The sequence below is a fragment of the Hyperolius riggenbachi genome, chromosome 2, assembly GCF_040937935.1.
Source record: "Hyperolius riggenbachi isolate aHypRig1 chromosome 2, aHypRig1.pri, whole genome shotgun sequence".
Classification (NCBI taxonomy): Eukaryota; Metazoa; Chordata; class Amphibia; order Anura; family Hyperoliidae; genus Hyperolius; species Hyperolius riggenbachi.
In genome coordinates, this window is record NC_090647.1 from 507,903,313 (window position 1) to 507,923,000 (window position 19,688).

Below are 19,688 nucleotides of genomic sequence, written 5' to 3' on the forward strand. Positions count from 1 at the left end.
AACAGGGAAGGAGCAGACGATTATTGTGTAGAGGTAATGAATGCGCGCCTAGGGTATTACCTCTGACTACACCTAGGCGGCAACGTTTCCCGACTTTTTTGGGACAATTCTGCACCTTATGACCCTCCTCTGCACAGTATAAACAGAGCTGTTCTGTTTTCCTGTGATTCTTTTCCACCCGTGTCAATTTCGACTGTCCAATTTGCATTGGTTCTGACGGAGGTGAGACGGGTGGAGGAGAGGCGTAGGAGACATATCTTACAGTGTTCTTACTCCGGGTCTGTTTCTGATAGCGTAAACGGCGATCAACCCATACTGCTAAAGCGATTGCCTCATCGATAGATTTTGGTTCAGGGTGTCCCAACATCAAATCAGAGACTGCGTCTGACAACCCTGACAATAAACAGTCTAACAATGCAAATGTCCCCCACCTAGCTGACACAGACCACTTCCTGAACTCAGCTGCGTAGACTTCTACCGGATCCTTGCCTTGACGCAAAGTCTTAAGCTTCCGCTCAGCAGTGGAGGCAATGTCCGGATCATCATAAATTATGGCCATGGCTTTAAAAAATTTCTCAACTGACGTCAAAGCCTCATGCCCTACCTGAAGGCTATATGCCCATGTTTGAGAATCCCCTGACAAAAGGGTTTAAATAAATGTAATTCTCTGTGCCTCAGTTCCTGATAAATTGGGTCTTAACTCAAAATATGACATTACTCGATTTTTAAAATTCTGAAAGTCAGATCTATGACCAGAAAACCTTTCGGGTACAGACATACGTAAGTCTGTAACTGGAGGAGATCGCACTGCATTCACAGCCGTCTGGAGGACCTGTATGGACCCAGACAAGGCAGTGATCTGGGTCTGATGACAGTCCAGCACCCTGATGAAATTCTCCACCGAGGTGGTGAGTGCATCAAGACGGCTGTTGAGTGCGTCCAATTTGTTTTTCGGTCTGCCGTTCTGTAACGATCGGTGTCAGAACACAGAGAGAATCTGATCATTGATGATCTGCAGAATCATCAATAATACAGATGTATACTTGATTAAGGATGATCTGCAGAATCACCAATAATACAAGTATGACTAACCTCTGGAGACCTAATAAAGTGTAAATGTTTGGTGTAACTGTAGGCTATCTCCCGTGAGGCGGGAGATACAGGCAGCTTGGCCGAGAGCCACCTGAGGGGCAGGTGGCTCTGGAAAGTGCAGGGACTATCTCCTTGAGAGAGGGAATAGTGAGAACCTGGCAACCAGGGATATCTGGATATCAGATATAGACTGTACGGCAGCCAAGGGACTCCAGGGGAAGAGGCCACTGGCTGCTAACCGGCCAGACTCTCTGAGGAGCAGGAGTCCTAGTTGCAACTGACACTTGGTGGAATTGTGTCACTGCTAGTACGGATAGACAGAGCACTCAAGGGGTGAGTGACAGCCTAGAAGGTCGGGCAGGCCAGGTCGGCAACACACGAGCAGATAAGGTACAGAGACAGAAGGCTGATTCGGTAACTGGGTACAGGCAGGGTCTGGCAACAGGTAGGCAGATATGCAGAGGTACCGAATCAGAAAGCAATAGAGAGGTCGACAGAGCAAATAGTCATAACAGAAATAGAGCAGAGTCCTAGTCTGAGGTGTGAGGTCCGTGGTCTCGACAACCAGGAACTGGTCTAAAGTATAACACAGCAATGACACAGTAATCCTAAGCTTGGGTGTGAGGTCCTTGTTCACAACTCCCCGGAACTGGTCTAAAGTATAACACAGCAATGACACAGTAATCCTAAGCTTGGGTGTGAGGTCCTTGGTCACAACACCCCGGAACTGGTCTAAAGTATAACACAAGTGTAATCTGGCTAAGGGTGAATTCCCAGGTCCACCTGGTTCTAACACACTGTGGGATCTGACTGAGGTCTGAGTGCTCACACGTAAGTATTCGCAACGGCAGACAACCTGAGACTGACCAGCGAGATCTATATATAGTGCAGCGCTCCTCAGCGCCACCCAGCGCCACTCAGCCAATCAACAGCTGCGCTGGGATCAGCTGATCGACCTGATCAGCTGATCCCTCTCCTACTGGCATAAAGGTCCTGCCTCCCAGCGCGCGTGCGTAGCTCTCCATCTGTGTGCACTAGAAGGCTCAGACAAATCAGACGCATGCTGCTGTGCAGAAACCGCCAGTCTGAATGCGGAGACAGCCGCCCCGCTGCCAGACCGCTCGGCCGCATCTCCGCAATCCATTACAGTACCCCCCCCCCCCCTGAGGAGTGGATTCCGGACACTTCCCACCGGGCTTCCCAGGATGTGAGTCATGAAATTCTTTCTTTAATTCTTCCACATGCATGCAACATTCTGGCACCCAAGTTCTTTCCTCCACACCATATCCTTTCCAGTGGACCAAATGTCACGCTTGGTGGTGTATTCTCCACAGTCAGCATGCAACACCTAAGCTGACGTGAAGGAGGTACACACACCAGCACAAGGAATCAGGATATCCCCAGTTTAGTGGAGGAGAGGACTGATTCCAATAGGAGATTGTGGCGCACAGAGCCGGTGCAGATCCGAACGGCCACAAACAATACTTTCGTGATAACGTCTCAGCGCAAAGTAGCGCTGAGAGCATAAACCAGAACTGAGGAGATCAGGACAGGTAGACAGAATGAACGCTTGCTTAACTAGCTTCTACTTAGTGACAGCAAGCGTCCACAACAAGACAGACTGGAATGAGGCAGCCAATGCGTTTGCAGCGATGGCGTGCCTCACAAAGACAGGACAGGATAGTCAGGAAATAGCAGGATCAAGATAGATGAACGTAACACAGACAAAAAATACAATAAGTATGTTTTCCTAGCGTATTACAATTACAGCTATCAATGAAACTATTTGTAACGTCTGACTAACATATGTATATATCGGCAATGAACCGATATATGACATAAGCAGGAACACTGACTAGGACTGGAGCAATACAGGGAACAGCACTCAGAAGGATTCGCTATCTCTTCGCAGAGATGAACGCAATCCACAAACGGTAACAGAACAGGATTCAGAAGGATTCGTTATCTCTTCGCAGAGAAGAACGCAATCCACAAACAGAACCAGGAGCAGGATAACTAACTCAGCACGGGTGATCACGATACGCGCAAACTACCAAAACGTGCTGGAAAGCTGACTAACTAAACACAGGATATAAACAGTTCGTGTACGTATACATCAGCGACACTGATGTATCAACGTAACACGAATACAAGGAAAATAATAAACGTGCTGGTATGCATATATATTGGCAATGAACCAATATATGATGCAAGACCAGCAAAGTATCTTTAGAACAAGAAACACGATCTGGGGCTGAAGCAACAGCAAGACAGGCTTAAACTGAAACTACGATAGGCCAAGGAGCCCTGCAGGAAGCAGATCTTTATACTGAGGTCATCCAATGGGAGCAGACATGCAGATTCCCACACAGGTGAATGATAATTAGTCACAAGCTGACAGCAGGGAAAGGCAGACAAAGCTATGCAGCTTGCATGGAAAGAGATCAGAACTGCCTGAGCTGCGGCACTACTACTGCCAGCAGCACCTGCTGCAGAAGCGATCATAACACTAGATACTGCACGGAATTCTGCACTAATCGAGAGTCCAGAATCTTTTCAATTTCATATTCAGGTTGATCATCAACCATCACGGGGGGGAATCCACGTGCACTGCCGGCTTCAACAGAGACACATGGAATGATCTCACACCTCGCATGCTGGCTGGGAGATCAATCGCATAAGTGACATTATTAATTTTTCTGGTCACTGGTAATGGTCCTATGAATCTAGGACCCAGTTTGGGTGACAGTTGCTTCAGGGCCAAATGCCGAGTGGACACCCACACCAAGTCCCCCGGAGAGAACTTCCACTCTACGGACCGCCTTTTGTCTGCCTGTTTTTTCTGGGTCTGGAAAGCTTACCCCAAGTTCCTCTTAACCATTCCCCAAATTTCCTTCAAAGCCCTCCAGGGCCGGGAATGGTGTAGACACCACCGGCAAAGGTGCAAACTTGGGTGATCTTCCCGACACTACCTGGAATGGGGAAAATCCTGAAGAGGAACTTTTCAGGTTGTTGTGCGCAAATTCTGCAAACGGCAAAAATTTTACCCAATCGGACTGCGCATCTGCAACATAACATCTGAGAAATTGTTTTAGGAACTGGTTAACTCTCTCGGTCTGGCCATTGGTCTGTGGGTGGTAGCCTGATGAGAATGCAAGGTCCATGTCCAGCTGATGGCAAAAGGCTCTCCAAAACATAGATACAAATTGGACTCCCCGATCTGACACTACATTTTCTGGAATGCCATGCAGCCGGAAAATGTGCTGGATGAAAAGGTCAGCCAATTCCTGAGCCAAAGTTTAGTCTAATCATGTAGTATAGGGGGCGAGTCGAACTTGCATAAAGTTCGGGACATCTCTACTGACCGGCATCTACTGCGCATTCGTGAGCTCACAGTCACGCTCCCGTGGTCTGGAGTGTTCTATGCAGGCGCAGTAGATGCCGATTTTGTGAGTATGGCATCTGCAACGTAGGGGAACTCCGGGCCATTGGCTGGAAGTGGAGCTGCTATGAGGAACATATAGACTGCAAGGGGGTGGAGGAAGCCCCGGATAAGTAGATATTTTTTTTAGTTTGATCGGACCTTCCCTTTAAGGTCCCCTCCAAGCCTCATAAATCCTCTAAAAAGTAAATTATATATATCCATCATGTGCTCGGCAGATAAAAATAGACTTTATTTTTCTTTTAAAAATCTGTGAAATCCAAGACACCAAACGGCCACAGCAATTAATTTTCAACACACCCTCCAATCTCACTCATCCATGCCTCTCACCCACAAAAAGGCCATTCTGAAAAGAGACCAAACGCACATACATAAAATCAGTGCACTATTGAATAAAAGTCTCCCAGAATTTATGGATTAAAAAAAAAAAAAAAGTATATAAAAGAGTATGCTCTTCTGATACTTCGATTTCCCTGAGGCTCCTTTCACATTGGGACGTTTCATTACGCTTTTTTAACACAGGGCAACGTTAAAACAATGAAAATGTAACGGGCATTTCATACCTGCAGCGGTGCGACCGATTAGATGCCAAGGCACTAGCGCGTTACCGCTCGACATTCGCGGCGACCGGAAGTCAATGGCGCCGGATGTGCGGCCATTGACAGGAAGTCAATGGCCGCACATATTTCAAACTATTTCCACCAGATTTAAGCCTTCACTTTATTAAAGTCTTCAATATGGACAGAAAAGGCTACCACACCAGTGTAATCAATGTTGACACTTAGGCCTACATGCAATTAACTTTTTCTCCTGAGTTTTCTCCTATGAGATAATTTTTCATCTTCTCTTTACAATAACTGTTCAGCATTTTTTAATTTAAAAAGTGCCGAAAAGTAGGTGAAAAGGACTATTAAAATTATTTTGAGCATTTTCTTGCATGCTGGTGGTTTAAAGGGACTCCGAGCTCTGACTACAATGAAAATTTTAACTTACCTGGGGCTTTCCGCAGCCCAGTGCTGGTCGGGAGGTCGTACGACGTACACTCTGGTCTTCTCCCAGGGCCTAGGCAGAAATGACTGGCCGCCGGCTCACGTCACGTCTGACGTCACTACGCCGGCCGCCTCGAGTCATCACGGCGGCCGGCGTGACAGTACGGCGCATGTGCGGTTTACACCTGAGGGTGTGGAAATTTTAAATGATTGTCGCTAAAATTTAGCATCTTAGCCTCATATCGCAGCTTTACTTTAGAGGGGTAGGGGTTAAGAGTGGGGGTCTTAGGGTTAGGAATTACCAATAATTTATTACTAATTGTAGTGATATTCTACAAGCAGCAAACCTCTGCGCCCATTTTTCCAGGCACCTCTATTTCATGTATGCTTCACAGACAGCATAGCTCCCAACTGTCCCTCTTTTGGGAGCCCTGTCCCTCTTATCTCCTCATTTGTCCCTCTGTCAGGACTTTGTCCCTCTTGTTATGTATGTATGTATGTATATATATATATATATATATATATATATATATACACACACATATATTTTTCTCTATTAAAAATGTGTTTGATTGACTCTAAACTTTAGTCCCACCCTTTAAATTGATAAATCACTCATTTTAAAATGTTACTATGAAGGAGCCAGGATAGAAAGGACCAGTGTGGTTTGAATGAACAATATATTTTTCTTATGAAATCTTTATGATATGCATGACTAGGATTGTGGTGGAGGCGTGGCTTAAGTGTCCCTCTTTCTCATCTCAAGAAGTTGGGAGGTATGAGGCAGTACACTGTCAAGATCAAGGTAATGACACCACACTGACACTGGAGGGAGGGGGGGTCTTCACAATATCAGCTACACACAGGGATGGATCTAGACCTTGTTGCGCCTGGAGCAAGGTCAGGTTTTGGCGCCTAAAGGTCAGGTTTTGCCGCCTAAACTGCCATTCATTTTGCCGCCTTTTTAAGAATTCAACAGACTGTGCCTGGGGCAAGAGACCCGCTTGCTCCCCCTAGATCCGTCCCTGGCCACACAGACTCTGTGATGATCTGTTTGAGGAAAAGTAAATATTTCCTATAGGCAAAGGGGATATCAGCTACTGATTGGGATGAAGTTCTATCCTTGGTCCAGTTTACAGTTACACTTTTTCTAAAGCCCAAACAATGTATTTTGGGGAAAACCATCCTCATCTTTCCCCACAACCAGAACCAGCAGAGGGGCCCTGGGGTCACCATGCACCAAACTGACAAGTCCTGGAAATAATGATAAAACAGTAGTGTTGTCCGGATCATGAACGATTCGGATCTTTGATCCGAATCTATTTTATGAGTCGATCATCCGAATCATCAAAATGAACGATTCGGATCGCAAAAGGGGCGGGGCCAGGGGCGACACGCCCCCTCTCAGCGGGCAGCGGGGTCCTGGAAGCAGAGCTGAGATGGATCGCTCTGTTGGATGGGAGGCAGCCTTGCAGGGAGACAGGTAGATGAGAGAGAGGGGACATGGGTGCCACTGCCAGATATGTGTAGAGCCAGGGCCGGGCCGAGGCATAGGCTGGAGAGGCTCCAGCCTCAGGGCGCAGTGTAGGAGGGGGTGCAGAATTAATTCAGCTGTCACTCCTAATTGTGTTTGAAGCAGAAATAAATAAGAAAAGGGGATACATGGCAGTGACTGCAAGCCAGATAACTAGAGATTAAGGTGTTGGGGAGGTTGTGGGCCCTGTGGCACCTCTTAGTCTAATAGCAATCAGTGTGTGATGGCTGTGGTGGCAGGGATGGAGGGGGGCACTTTGGTGTCTCAGCCTTGGGTGCTGGAGGACCTTGTCCCGGCTCTGTGTAGAGCACACATACTGGCTGCAATGTGATGCTCATTACAGGCTGTCTGTTCCGTAGTGCTGCACAGTGAACACATGGGATGATGGGAAGCTTTTGGCTCAGCACAGCTCAGTAACTTTGCAGACAGTGTGATTGAAAGGCAATATAATCCTCTTGCACTCGGCACTAAACAGCTGCACTTCACTTCTGGGAATGCTTTCTTTCACTGTGCGACCTTTTCTTTCAAAGTGTACAGATGAACATATAGGTGAAATATATGTAAAGCATATGACTTCAGCATGTGGGTATTACGTGCAAACATTTCTGCTCTCTGCTCGTCCCTCCTCCCTTCTCTGTCCACTCCCTGCCCTCTGTCCATCTTCTCCCCTTCTCTGTGTGTCCACTCCCTCCCCATCTCCTGTCCACAGACCTGTCCTGCTGTTCATTTCACCCCCGAATGCTTCCGGTAGTAAAATGATCCGAGATTCGGATCAAAGATCCGGATCTCTTCAATGATCCGATTCGAATCATCCGGATCATTGAAAAGATCCGAACTTCCCATCTCTATAAAACAGCAATATAAGAAACAGAAGAAAGCAAGTGGCAGCCCAGCACACAGCGCACAGCATGCACGGAATACACACAGCACACGCACGCCGCACGTGAGGACCCTGCCCACTCCCTCATTGGCCAGTACTAGAGCTAGTTAGCACGTCACCGCAGGCAGCGTATTCCAAGCATCAGGGTTGTTTGAGAGTCGCAGGCGCTGATTGGTGGGACCGTCGTCACGTGTCAGGAAGAGCGGCGCTGAGTGAAGAAGAAGTGAGTGCAAGTGACAGGCAGGCAGCACTGGAGAGCGCTGCACACACTGATGTGAATGGAGGACAGAAGGGACACAGGGTGAGAGCTCTGCACTGACACCGCACTTCTGCAGCTGACAGCTTCCATCACTCCCTGCACGTATTGCCCTGGCCGGTCACTGATGTCCTAGGGAGGCTCAAGCATTCCAGGCAGAGGTGAACCTGCTCGGCTCTCTGATCCTTTACATACATACACATGAGAATAGTGATAGTGTACTCTTACTAACTGCACCTATAGGGATAAAGGGTCCTGTATATATTGCTGTTATGTAGTGTTGTTAGGCTTCCCTTGACCCATTCATTATACCAGATTCCCTATTGGTTACTCTCATCACTCCCACCTTTTTTTTTTTGTCAAAGGGCAACCGAAGTGAGAAGACTATGGAGGCTGCCATGTTTATTTCCTTTTAAACAATACCTGTTGCCTGGCAGCGCTGCTAGTCTGCTTGGCTGCAGAAGTGTTTGAATAACACCAGAACGGAGCAGAGCTTTTCAGCGCTGCTAGATTTGGGTGCAGCCGGCGCCACCATAGACTATAAAGGGAATCACATCTACAGCGGCGCTCAGTGAGTAACGTTGGCTATGTCAGAAGACGGAGCTGAAGTTGCTTAAAAAACACAATAATTCGGCCTCCAACAATCGCTGGAAGCCAAATTATGTCATCCCCCAACTATCCATGGCGACCTGGAGGGGGAATAGTAATTAACACAGTCATATACTGGCTGTATCCTGCGCCAAAGTCTACCGACGCCGATTTCGATTGTATGCCACCAGAAACAAGCATGCAGCTAATCTGTCAAATCTGACAATAAATGTCAGAAAAACCTGATCTGCTGCATGCTTGTTCAGGGTCTATGGCTGAAAGTATTAGAGGCAGAGGATCAGCAGGGCTGCCAGGCAACTGGTATTGGTTAAAAGGAAATAAACATGGCAACCTCCATATTCCTCTCTCTTCAGTTGTTAATCGGGAGGTTTATTCAGGTGTATTACATGCAGATCCAGAAGGCAACTGCTGTTAGTGTCTAGATACTTTTATGTAAATAACCTAGTACTGAATCTTTTGTTTATTAAAAGTGAAGTTACATTTTAAGTGGGCATTTTAGTCCCAGTTCACACAGAAGGTTACACGATGGTAAACGACGGTTGCGGGACACTGTCCATTCAGAGGAATGGACAGCTGCCTGTACGTACGCTTGAGCAAACGCTGCGTTGCAATCCTAATTTTCCCAGTCATCTGCCCACAGTCATGCTGTGCCCATGGCATCTGTCCGAGTCCCTCCGGCAAGCAGCAGCGACCCCTGCAAAGCTGGATGGCCACACACCTCCTTACTGTGCTTTTGCATCCAGAAGCGTTCTGCGCATGCGCTGTATGCAAAAATGGCTACTGCCTATGAGCAAAATGCTCCCGGCTGCAGAAGCGGGATCACAGTGCGCACGGGTCAGGGCCACGCAAGCGCAGCAGCCACTGGCCAGCTGTGCAGGTGCTGCCGCTGCTCGATGGAGGGACTTTAAAGTGTGGCGCAAGCACAAGGTTGACAACAGGGCTGCAAGAAGCATCAGGTAAGGCCCGGTTCACACTTGCGTTATTTTGCGGACCGCAGCCGGACCGCAAAGTCTGCAAACGGAACGGACGATTAAGGGTCCATTGTCAATCAATGGACCTGTGCACACTCGTCCGTTCCTCCGGATGCGGTCTGCGGTCCGGAATTTTCCAAGATGCTCCAATTTTCCGGATCGGTCCTCCGTCCACCGCCGCCGGACCGGATCCGGACAAAAAATCCAGCACAATAGGAACTGAGGGGAAACTGAAGTGAACAACACACTTTCGGATGTAAGCCGGACGTCCTACCCCACTTCCTGTGGAGTTCTCTATGGTACAGGCGGCCATGTGGTTGTACCCAGCGCCGGACAGCCTCCAGCCTCTCCACAGCCACCCCAGAACACAGCGGCGGACAGGGAAGGACCCAACCATCCAGACGCAGGGCCCCGCGGGACGAGGAGGATGATCTCCGCACAGCAGGCTCACCCCAAGAAGGACTCCAGCGCTTTTCCAGACCTTCCAGGCCCCTCTTTGGAAACGAATCCATGACGCTTGAAGAACGGAAGAAGATCCGGATGAAAACTGAACGCGACCTGACCGGATCCTGATGGCCTCCTGATGGTGACCGGATGTTCTCAGAACGGACCCGTGCCAGCGGTAGAGTTGGGCGAACAGTTTGGCTGTGTTAGCCGAACTGCAGCCGAACTGTTCGGCTGCCCAACCTGTCATTTTGCTGTGGCTCTTACTACTTCCGGGTCGCAATGACCCGGAGTAGTACGTCTGCACTGGCCCGGCGGAGCGCGTCCCGGGCCAGCGCAGACGTACTACTCCGGGTCATTGCGACCCGGAAGTAGTAAGAGCCACAGCAAAATGACAGGTTGGGCAGCCGAACAGTTCGGCTGCAGTTCGGCTAACACAGCCGAACTGTTCGCCCAACTCTAGCCACCGGTAAGTATTTCATCAAAACGCAAGTGTGAACCGGGCCTAAGTGACTTATTTATTTATTTTGACTTAAATGACATCCGAGGTGAAAATAAAGTAATGAGATAATCAATTGTATCTATCCTCCATCTCCTAAAAATGACTTGTGTATATATATATATATATCACAGTTTTATTTTATATTAAAATCTAGTTTCTAATTTTTATGGTATTATTGTCTCTGCTTAATGATTCCTTCATTGCAGTATGCCGGAGCTTAAATCTCTGACCTATTAACCCTTTTTATCTCTTTCCTGCTCTCAAGCCATTTACTGACAGGAAAGTGTTTTATGGCTGTAATTATCAGTGAGGATTATGCTATAACCTGACCTGGACAGAAACTGTCACTTGCATACCTGATGTTCAACTCTTTCAGGTAGCGAAAGAAAGAAAGGAATACAGCATAGTTATTTGTGTGCTTGGCACTGGGCACACACATGTCTATCTCACATGTCACATGTCACCTCGTTTGTCCTGCAAGTAACCCTTTAACTGATCCTGGACACAACAGGTTGCTTCTAGGCTTGATTACCCCCACGATTCCGTGTCCCTCTGCGGGGAGTGAAAAAAAAAAAGCTGCATGGACGTCGTGACGTCTAAGGGAGTCCCGATCCACCCCTCAGCGCTGCCTGGCACTGATTGGCCAGGCAGAGCACGGGGTCTGGGGGGGGCGGTGCGGATCGGCGGCTAATCGGCGGGTGGCAGCGGCGATCGGGCAGTACACGCAGCTAGCAAAGTGCTAGCTGCGTGTACCAAAAAAAATAATTATGCGAATCGGCCCAGCAGGGCCTGAGAAATCCTCCTGCGTGGCATAGCCCCGCCAGGAAGGTTAAAGATTTTTACTTACCCGGGGATTCCTCCAGCCCCATAAGCAGGGATGCGTCCCTTACCGTCCTACTGAGTGCCTCCGTTAAGTGGTCATCAGGTTCGGTGTTCAGCTCAGTGACTTCAGCAGGGGGCTTTCTGAAGACCCTGGCTGACGTCACTGAGTCAGACTGGGCCCGACTGAGCCAAATACTGGGAGCTGATAGCGGCTTAATGGAGGCACGCGGGAGGACAGCGAGGGGCGCATCCATATACATATGGGGCTGGAGGAAGCCTTGCGTAAGTAAAGATCTGTAACAGCCTTGGTCTCTGGGTCATTTTAAAGTACCAATGAACTGGGGTGAAATCATTTAAATAAAGCCCATGGTGGGCTACATTACCTTTTAAGCAAGTGTCCCTTTCTTGTTCTTTTTCATCCTCCCTCATCAAGGCTGTTTATAACACTAAACTTAAAACTTGCATCTCTATATACCCCTGTCCAGCTACCACTTTGTTTCACATCTCCCCTTCTCTACCAAAGTACTTGTTCTTGCAGAATTAGTTCATGAGTTCTTTTTTTAAACTCTTGTTGATGCATTTGGTACTGTCTTTCCCTCCGATCACTCCTCAGAAATCACCCCTACTAAAGTGACCAATTATCACCTAACAATTAAATCTAAAGTATTATCCTTTGTGATTTCTCCTCCAGATTTATTACTGTTGACCGCTCCTCCAAACCTCGTTGGGTATAAAGAGCATCTCTCTTTCTTGGATTTTTCTACCTCGTTAGAAGGTATCTTACATTTTTCCTTTATTTGTGCTACAGCTCTCTTACACATATATTTCTGGGAGTACCCCAGGAATCTGTCTGCGGTTTCCTACTTTTCTCACATTTATACGTATGGTCTTGGAAAAGTAATTACTCTATTTTCTGCTGTATAAGAAGCTCCGAAATATAAAACGCACCCAGGTTTAGAGAGAAAAAAACAGGGGAAAAATATATATTCTAAACCTGGTGCGTCCCATGTTCTAGGGGCATGTTCTCCCCTGAATGGTGTCATCCTGTGTCCCCCATGTCTCCTTCTGTATCTGTTTTTTTCCTGTATTCCCCATGCATTCTGCATGTCTCCTCCCGTGTTCCCCATATCTCCCCATATCTCCCCATGTCTCCCTGTGTCCTGGGATTGCAGACCTCCATCTTTTCCGTGCAGCTGGCTCTAGTGATAAGCTTCTAATGATGTGTATGGTCAGATGATTGTATGTGTGTTATGGGACAATAAAGGTTTACACTGTTCCTGCATAAGACTGTGCGCAGATCCGTACTTTTACTTTGTGGATTACTATTGCCGAGGATCCTGCACCAGCACCCGCTGGAAGAAGGTGTGTAGTTCTTTCATTTCTCAGGGCTTCTAATGATGATGTGATCATTAGAAGCCCATCACCAGAGGAAGCCAGACAGAGGTCTGCAATCCCTGCGGGCATGATGGCGGATAGGTAAGCCGGCTGACGCTGCACACACAAGGAGTCAAGAGACACGCGGGGGAGGTGGCACGCGGGGGAGCGGGTACACACAGGCAGGATATCCCCGATGAGGTGGCGGGTCATATCGGCGGGCATTCGTAAGTCAGGGATTCCCTGCCTTTGCCGTATAACTCAGGGACTTGCCTGCCTTTGCCATATAAATCAGGGACTTTTTCTCCCAATTTTAGGGGAGAAAAAATGTCTTATACGGCCGGAAAATATGGTAATTCATTCAGGATCCAATACCACTTATTAAAGAGACACTGAAGCGAATTAATTAGTTGCGTAGTACGGATAATCACTAGAACATTAGTAGCAAAGAAAATAGTCTCATTTTTATTTTCAGTGATATAGTTATTTTTTTTTTATTTTTTTTTATAACATTGCATCATTCTCTAATATTTGCAGTTTACACACTACTCAGCATTCTAAATGATTTTACAGAGTAGGCCAGTGAACTTTTGAACTGTTCTCTGCAGGAAAAAAACAATACAGTGACTGACACTTGAGATAATAAGCTTCCGAAGACAAAGCTGTCTGCGACTTTGAAAGTCGTGGAGCTCAATGGCTCTTTTTGCATAGATAACTGAAATTTGTTAACTCTTCCTGTACTGGAAACAATATTAGATTTAGGCCTCTGCTCCCAATGTTTTATTTCTTAGCTGTACTACACATACAAATCATTATATCATAATTTTTTTTTTTTTCGTTTCAGTGTCTCTTTAGAGTTTACACACCTGTACCCCTGATCTTCAGACCTTAATTCTTAATTGGTATAGAAAGCAGGGCTGTGGAGTCGGTACAAAAATACTCTGACTTCTCAGGTTAGGATTCCTCCGACTTCTAATTTGCATATTACAATTTTGTTGATTTGAAAGTATGTAGCATAAAATGCATCTCTTAACTGCTAACGCTTAGGAATTTTAAAATACAACTGAAGAGAGAGGGATATGGAGGCTGTCATATTTATTCCCTTTTAAACAATACCAGTTACCTGGCTAGCCGGCTGATCTTCTGCCTCTAATACTTTGTCATAGCCTAAAACTAGTACTTGGTAAAAGTACTTGTAGAAGGTACAGACAGCAACAAAGAACATCTATCAGGCCCTAGGCAATGTAACTGTGGGTACATGTAAGAGTGATGTGCAGGTACTCTGCAGGGGAATGAGGGGATTCTTCCTCTATTAAGAGGGAGGGGAGACACCGAGAGCCCAATATAGTGCAGTATGCTCTGTAAAGGATGAGTAATGGAAAGTAACGTATAGTTTTATACTCACAAGATTGGGTTACCGCGTCAGGTAACCACTAGATCGGCAGGTGGGGAGTATTAGACCTGTCCCCACTCAGGGTTAAAAGATGCTTTCTGTAGATCGGAAAAAAAGGGAACCAAATCCCCTCCACCAGGGGTGGACACACTTATTATACAGTTGTACAGAGGCGCCAGAAGTGTAAAATTTAGATTAAAAAGTTTTTTTAAAAGAGAACAATGGGGGGTATTTCTGGTGGACTTGCCTCCCCATGAAGACACACATAGATTGTTGCTTATTTCAACACAATAGCAATTTATTTACATACTCCAATTAAATGCAACACGTTTCGTGGGCACATCCCGCTTCATCAGGCTATAAAGGTGGAGTACAATGGACTGTGGACAAAGAAAAAAAAAAAACGATTTTGACTGAGCTCATATAGTGGTATTTTACATAATGATCTATTACACATTCTTCAGGTACAATCTGAACCAGGTTTATGGGTGATAGACACCTCTGTGTTCAATGTGCACAACATTCTCAGTGGATTCCCTGCACCTCTGGGGAGAGTGCATATGTAGAGTATAGTACTACTATGTAACAAAGTAAACCTGAAAAAGATGACATGAACGTTTTATACATACCTGGGGCTTCCTCCAGCCCCCTTCAGGCTAATCGGTCCCTCGCTGTCCTCCTCAGCCACCTGCATCTTCTGCTATGAGTCCAGGTACTTGAGCCAGTTTACTTGAGCCAGTCTGGCATAGTGCGCATGCACACACTCTGCCGCCAGGAGCGTACTACATCTGCTTAGCACTATTGCGCAGGTGCAGAATTCTCCTGGCTGTGAGAGCGGCACATGGCCAGACTGTGCTGACTGGCTGAATTACTGGGACTCAGAGCAGAAGATCCAGGTGGTGGCAGAGAACAGCGACTGACTGATTAGCCTGAAGGGGGCTGGAGGAAGCCCCAGGTATGTATAAGACTTTTCTTTTCATCTGTCTCAGGTACCCTTTGATTCATAATCCCCAAACCAAATTTTAACAACATATCAAATTATTTTATTTCATGAGCAAAGGGAGTGCATAAATTTGCATAAACCAGCATCGGCGCAGAATTATTTCCATCTCATTGACCATCTCTATTAGTGACACAGCTACACATCAGGCTTTATACTTACAGCATAGATGTTATTTAGTATACATAAAAGATTCCTGTGTACACATCATATATACAGTCACAGAGATGTGTATCTGACTTTAAAAATACAGGAACTGCTTTATTGAAGCAGCACAAGTAACTAATTTTGATTGGTTTGTTTCATTTTTGTGGACTAAGCACTGCTATTACTGTATGTATAAATTATTTGTGATGACTATTATCTGATATAGGTAGAAAAAAAAACGTTTTGTAAAAAATACCTTTTAATGGCTAATTAATAGAGTTAAATGATGCAAGCTTTCTGTGATCTAGTCCCCTTCTTCAGGCATATTTCCAGATGTAAGCTGAAACACTGATGCAGATAAATGGTAAACACGAAGATGACAGTTGTGCTGGTTACTGTTTATCCGTTAGGTGTCAGGTGATCAGCAGGCTGGAGCCAGTGAGTTAGTGCAACCATACATGAAATCTAGCAGGTTTCTGAAGATCATGAAGCCAAATCAATCATGTTGCATAAGGTGTCATGAATCCTGTTACACAATTTAAACCTTCTGTTAATGTCTTGAACATTTTCATAAATTTGTACTCAGAAATTTTTCTTGATTGATCATTTTTGAAGTTACCCTTAAAGAGAATCTGTATTGTTAAAATAGCACAAAAGTAAGCATACCAGTGCGTTAGGGGACATCTCCTATTACCCTCTGTCACAAATTCGCCGCTCTCCGCCGCATTAAAAGTGATTAAAAACAGTTTTTTAAAAAGTTTGTTTATAAACAAACAGAATGGCCACTAAAACAGGAAGTAGGTTGATGTACAGTATGTCCACACATAGAAAATACATTCATACACAAGCAGGCTGTATACACCCTTCCTTTTGAATCTCAAGAGATCATTTGTGTGTTTCTTTCCCCCTGCATCTCTCATGCACTGAAGTTTCAGGCTGCTCGTTTCTTCCTGCAAACAGCTTTGCCCTTGTCTGAATTTCCTCAGTATGTGAAAGCCCAGCCAGCTCAGAGGACGATTTATCCAGCTTGTAAAAGATAAGAGAGAAGTTGCCCTAATCTAAATAATACACAGGCAGTGTGCATAGAGGGGCCTGGAAGGGGGAGTTCATAGCAGAACCACAACACTGAAGAACTTGGCAGCCTTCCAGACACAGGCCGACAAGTCTGACAGGGGAAAGATACATTGATTTATTACAGAGACTGATAGCAGAAAGTGCTGCAGTAAGCCAGAACACATTAGAATAGCTTTTGGAACTTGTAGGATGATAAAAAAAACAGGATGCAATTTTTGTTACGGAGAATCTTTAAGAACAAGTACTTTTAGATCTTGCATGCTGTGTCCTGGTTCACAGAAGTGTTGGCCCACTGGTGTGTACATTTTACCTTCATTGATTTTGAAGCGGTGATGGTTCATTCTTGTGCGCAGTTTTTGTCCTGTTTCTCCTATATAGATTCCTCTTGAGGGGCATTTCATGCAGTGTATCATGTATACAACATTGGATGACTCACAGGAAAATTGGTCTGGTATTTGATGATATTTCTGTGAGTTTGGTATTTGTATTTGGCTTGTGCTCAAGATATAAGGGCAGGTCTCACACCTTGTGTTATTGCAGGGTAATGTGCCTGGAGTCTCTGGTGTAGATAATGCACTTCTGATAATCATTTGTCTCAAATTGGGAGGTTGTCTGAAAGCAAGCAGTGGTAAATCAGGAAAAACATCCTTCAGGCGTTTGTCTTTATGGAGTATCGGTTGTAGGGCTTTCGATATCTTCCTCAGTGTCTTTAATTTTGGGTTGTAGGTTACCACAATTGGGATTCTGTTGTTTTCAGTCTTTGGGGTGTACTTCAACAGTTCCTCTCTTGATTTTAAAGTTGCTCTGTGCATTTGATCATCAACAATTTGTGGATGATATCCCTGATCTATGAATATTTTACGTAGTGACAAACGTTGTCTGTCTCTGTCCTCTGAATTAGAACATATTCGGTTATACCTCAGAGCCTGGCTGTAAACAATAGATTTTTTTTGGTGTGTTCCGGGTGGAAACTCTTCCATTTCAGGTAAATATGCCGGTCAGTTGGTTTACGGTGTATGGATGTTTGTAAAATTCTATCTTGTATATAAATTGTGGTATCCAGGAAACTGACATGGAAGGTTGAAAAGCTGAGCGTTAACTTGATGTTCTTGTGGTACTCGGAGAAGTTTTTGTGGGATCTGATTAATTCTTGTGATGTTGTCCAGATTAATAGGATATCGTCTATAAATCTGAAGTAAGCCCATGGTTTAATTTCACAAGTTGAAAGGAAGTTTTCCTCCAACCTGGCCATAAATACATTTGCATACTGGGGTGACATCCTACTTCCCATTGACTATTATCTGATAAATAGAACATTTTATCATATTTTCTATTTTAACCACCCTGGCGTTCTATTGAGATCGCCAGGGCGGCTGCGGGAGTTTTTTTTTTTTAATAAAAAAAAAACTATTTCATGCAGCCAACTGACAGTTGGCTGCATGAAAGCCCACTAGAGGGCGCTCCGGAGGCGTTCTTCTGATCGCCTCCGGCAAGCATAAGTAACAAGGAAGGCTGCAATGAGCAGCCTTCCTTGTTTGGCTTTCCTCGTCGCTATGGCGACGAGCGAAGTGACGTCATGGACGTCAGCCGACGTCCTGACGTCAGCCGCCTCCGATCCAGCCCTTAGCGCTGGCCGGAACTATTTGTTCCGGCTGCGCAGGGCTCGGGCGGCTGGGGGGACCCTCTTTTGCCGCTGCTCGCGGGGGATCGCCGCAGAGCGGCGGCGATCAGGCAGCACACGCGGCTGGCAAAGTGCCGGCTGCGTGTGCTGCTTTTTATTTGATGAAAATCGGCCCAGCAGGGCCTGAGCGGCACCCTCTGGCGGTAATGAACGAGCTGAGCTCGTCCATACCGCTAAGGTGGTTATTAATTACAGTTTAAATTCATTAGGAGTCGGAGTTGGTGCATTTTTTCCTGACTCCAGGTACCCAAAAAAACTCCACAGCCCTAATAGAAATTCCCTAAATAACCATCTGCCATATCTTAATTCATATGCTGTAGAAGAGGAATTATAGCACACCTGAATTGAGAGGGATAAGGAGGCTGACATATTTACTTCCTTCTAAACAATTCTGGTTGCTTAGCTGTCCTGTAGATCCTCTTCCTCTAACTAAACGTATTCTACCAACATACAGAATAGCCTCAAACACCTCACCAGATCAGGATATATAGTAAATAATAGGGCTTTGGAGTCGGTACAAAAATCATCCGACTCCTCAGTTTATGAAATCACCGACTCCGGGTACCTAAAATTGCTCCGACTCCACAGCCCTGGTAAATAAGTACAAATGCTTTTATTGGATGCCATTATTTTAAAACAACCAACAGAACCATGAGGGCGGGGTATAGGTAAATGTATCAAACTAAAGGTACACACCATTTCCTGTCAGATAGACAGTTCAAATGATTTCCAACAGGTCCGATCTGATTTCCGATCGACAATCAGATCGGACCTGTCCTCAGAAATAATGGGTTTGACCTATTTATCTAACAGGAAATGACATGGTGTGTACCATGCATAATACTTTTGCCATTGACCCTAAACAAGCCTGCAGATCAGGTGCTCTGACTGAAAAGGAAGCTTCTGTGTTTAAAAAAAAAATAAAAACTTACCTGGGGCTTCATGCATCCCCCTGCAGTCATCCTGTGCCTACACTGTACTTTGGCAACCCTTCAATCAGCAAAGCTGGCTGGTCGTGGCCAGTCGCAGGCTACTGCTCTTGCGCAGCTGCGAGACATGTGCATCCTGATCGCGCTCCTGTTACTGGGTGCGTTCTGCGCAAACACAGTATCAAGCTTCCCATACTGGCGCTGCCGTGCACAGGGTGCAATGAGGAGGTGCGTGGCCGGCCAGCTTTCAGGGGGTCGCTGCTGCTTACTGAAGGGTCACCAAAGAACTGCACAGGATGACTGTAGGGGGGATGCAAGAAGCACCAGGTAAGTTCAACTTTTTTTTCTTTATTTCTTTACACATAAAGTGGACCTAAACTCAGAACTGCTTCTCTGCTCTAAAAGATATGCAACAGCATAATAACCTTTAAAAAAAATTTGTTACAGCTGATATAAACCTGCAGTTTGCCTACTTCCTGCTTTCATGGAAGTAGACCTATTGTTAACATCGAGTGCTTTCAAATAAGCTTATCTGCTGTGGCAGTCAGC

General features: G+C 45.9%; 1 protein-coding gene across 4 annotated transcripts in view; it reads left to right on the forward strand.

The window, feature by feature from the left end:
* The first annotated feature begins 8,138 nt into the window (after nucleotides 1-8,138).
* Nucleotides 8,139-19,688, forward strand: part of GBE1 (1,4-alpha-glucan branching enzyme 1) — a 202,961-nt gene continuing 191,411 nt past the window's right edge. Inside the window, exons 1-2 of one of the 4 annotated variants that reach the window (XM_068266114.1) lie at nucleotides 8,149-8,238; nucleotides 12,233-12,316. Coding sequence is in view for 1 of the 4 variants with exons in the window: in XM_068266113.1 (XP_068122214.1) it covers nucleotides 8,216-8,238 (23 nt within the window). In the remaining 3 variants the exon portion in view is untranslated. Of the gene's footprint in view, nucleotides 8,239-8,260; nucleotides 8,355-12,232; nucleotides 12,317-13,801; nucleotides 13,869-19,688 lie in introns of those variants that run through there. The other 3 variants (XM_068266115.1, XM_068266113.1, XM_068266116.1) reach the window with 3 other exon arrangements.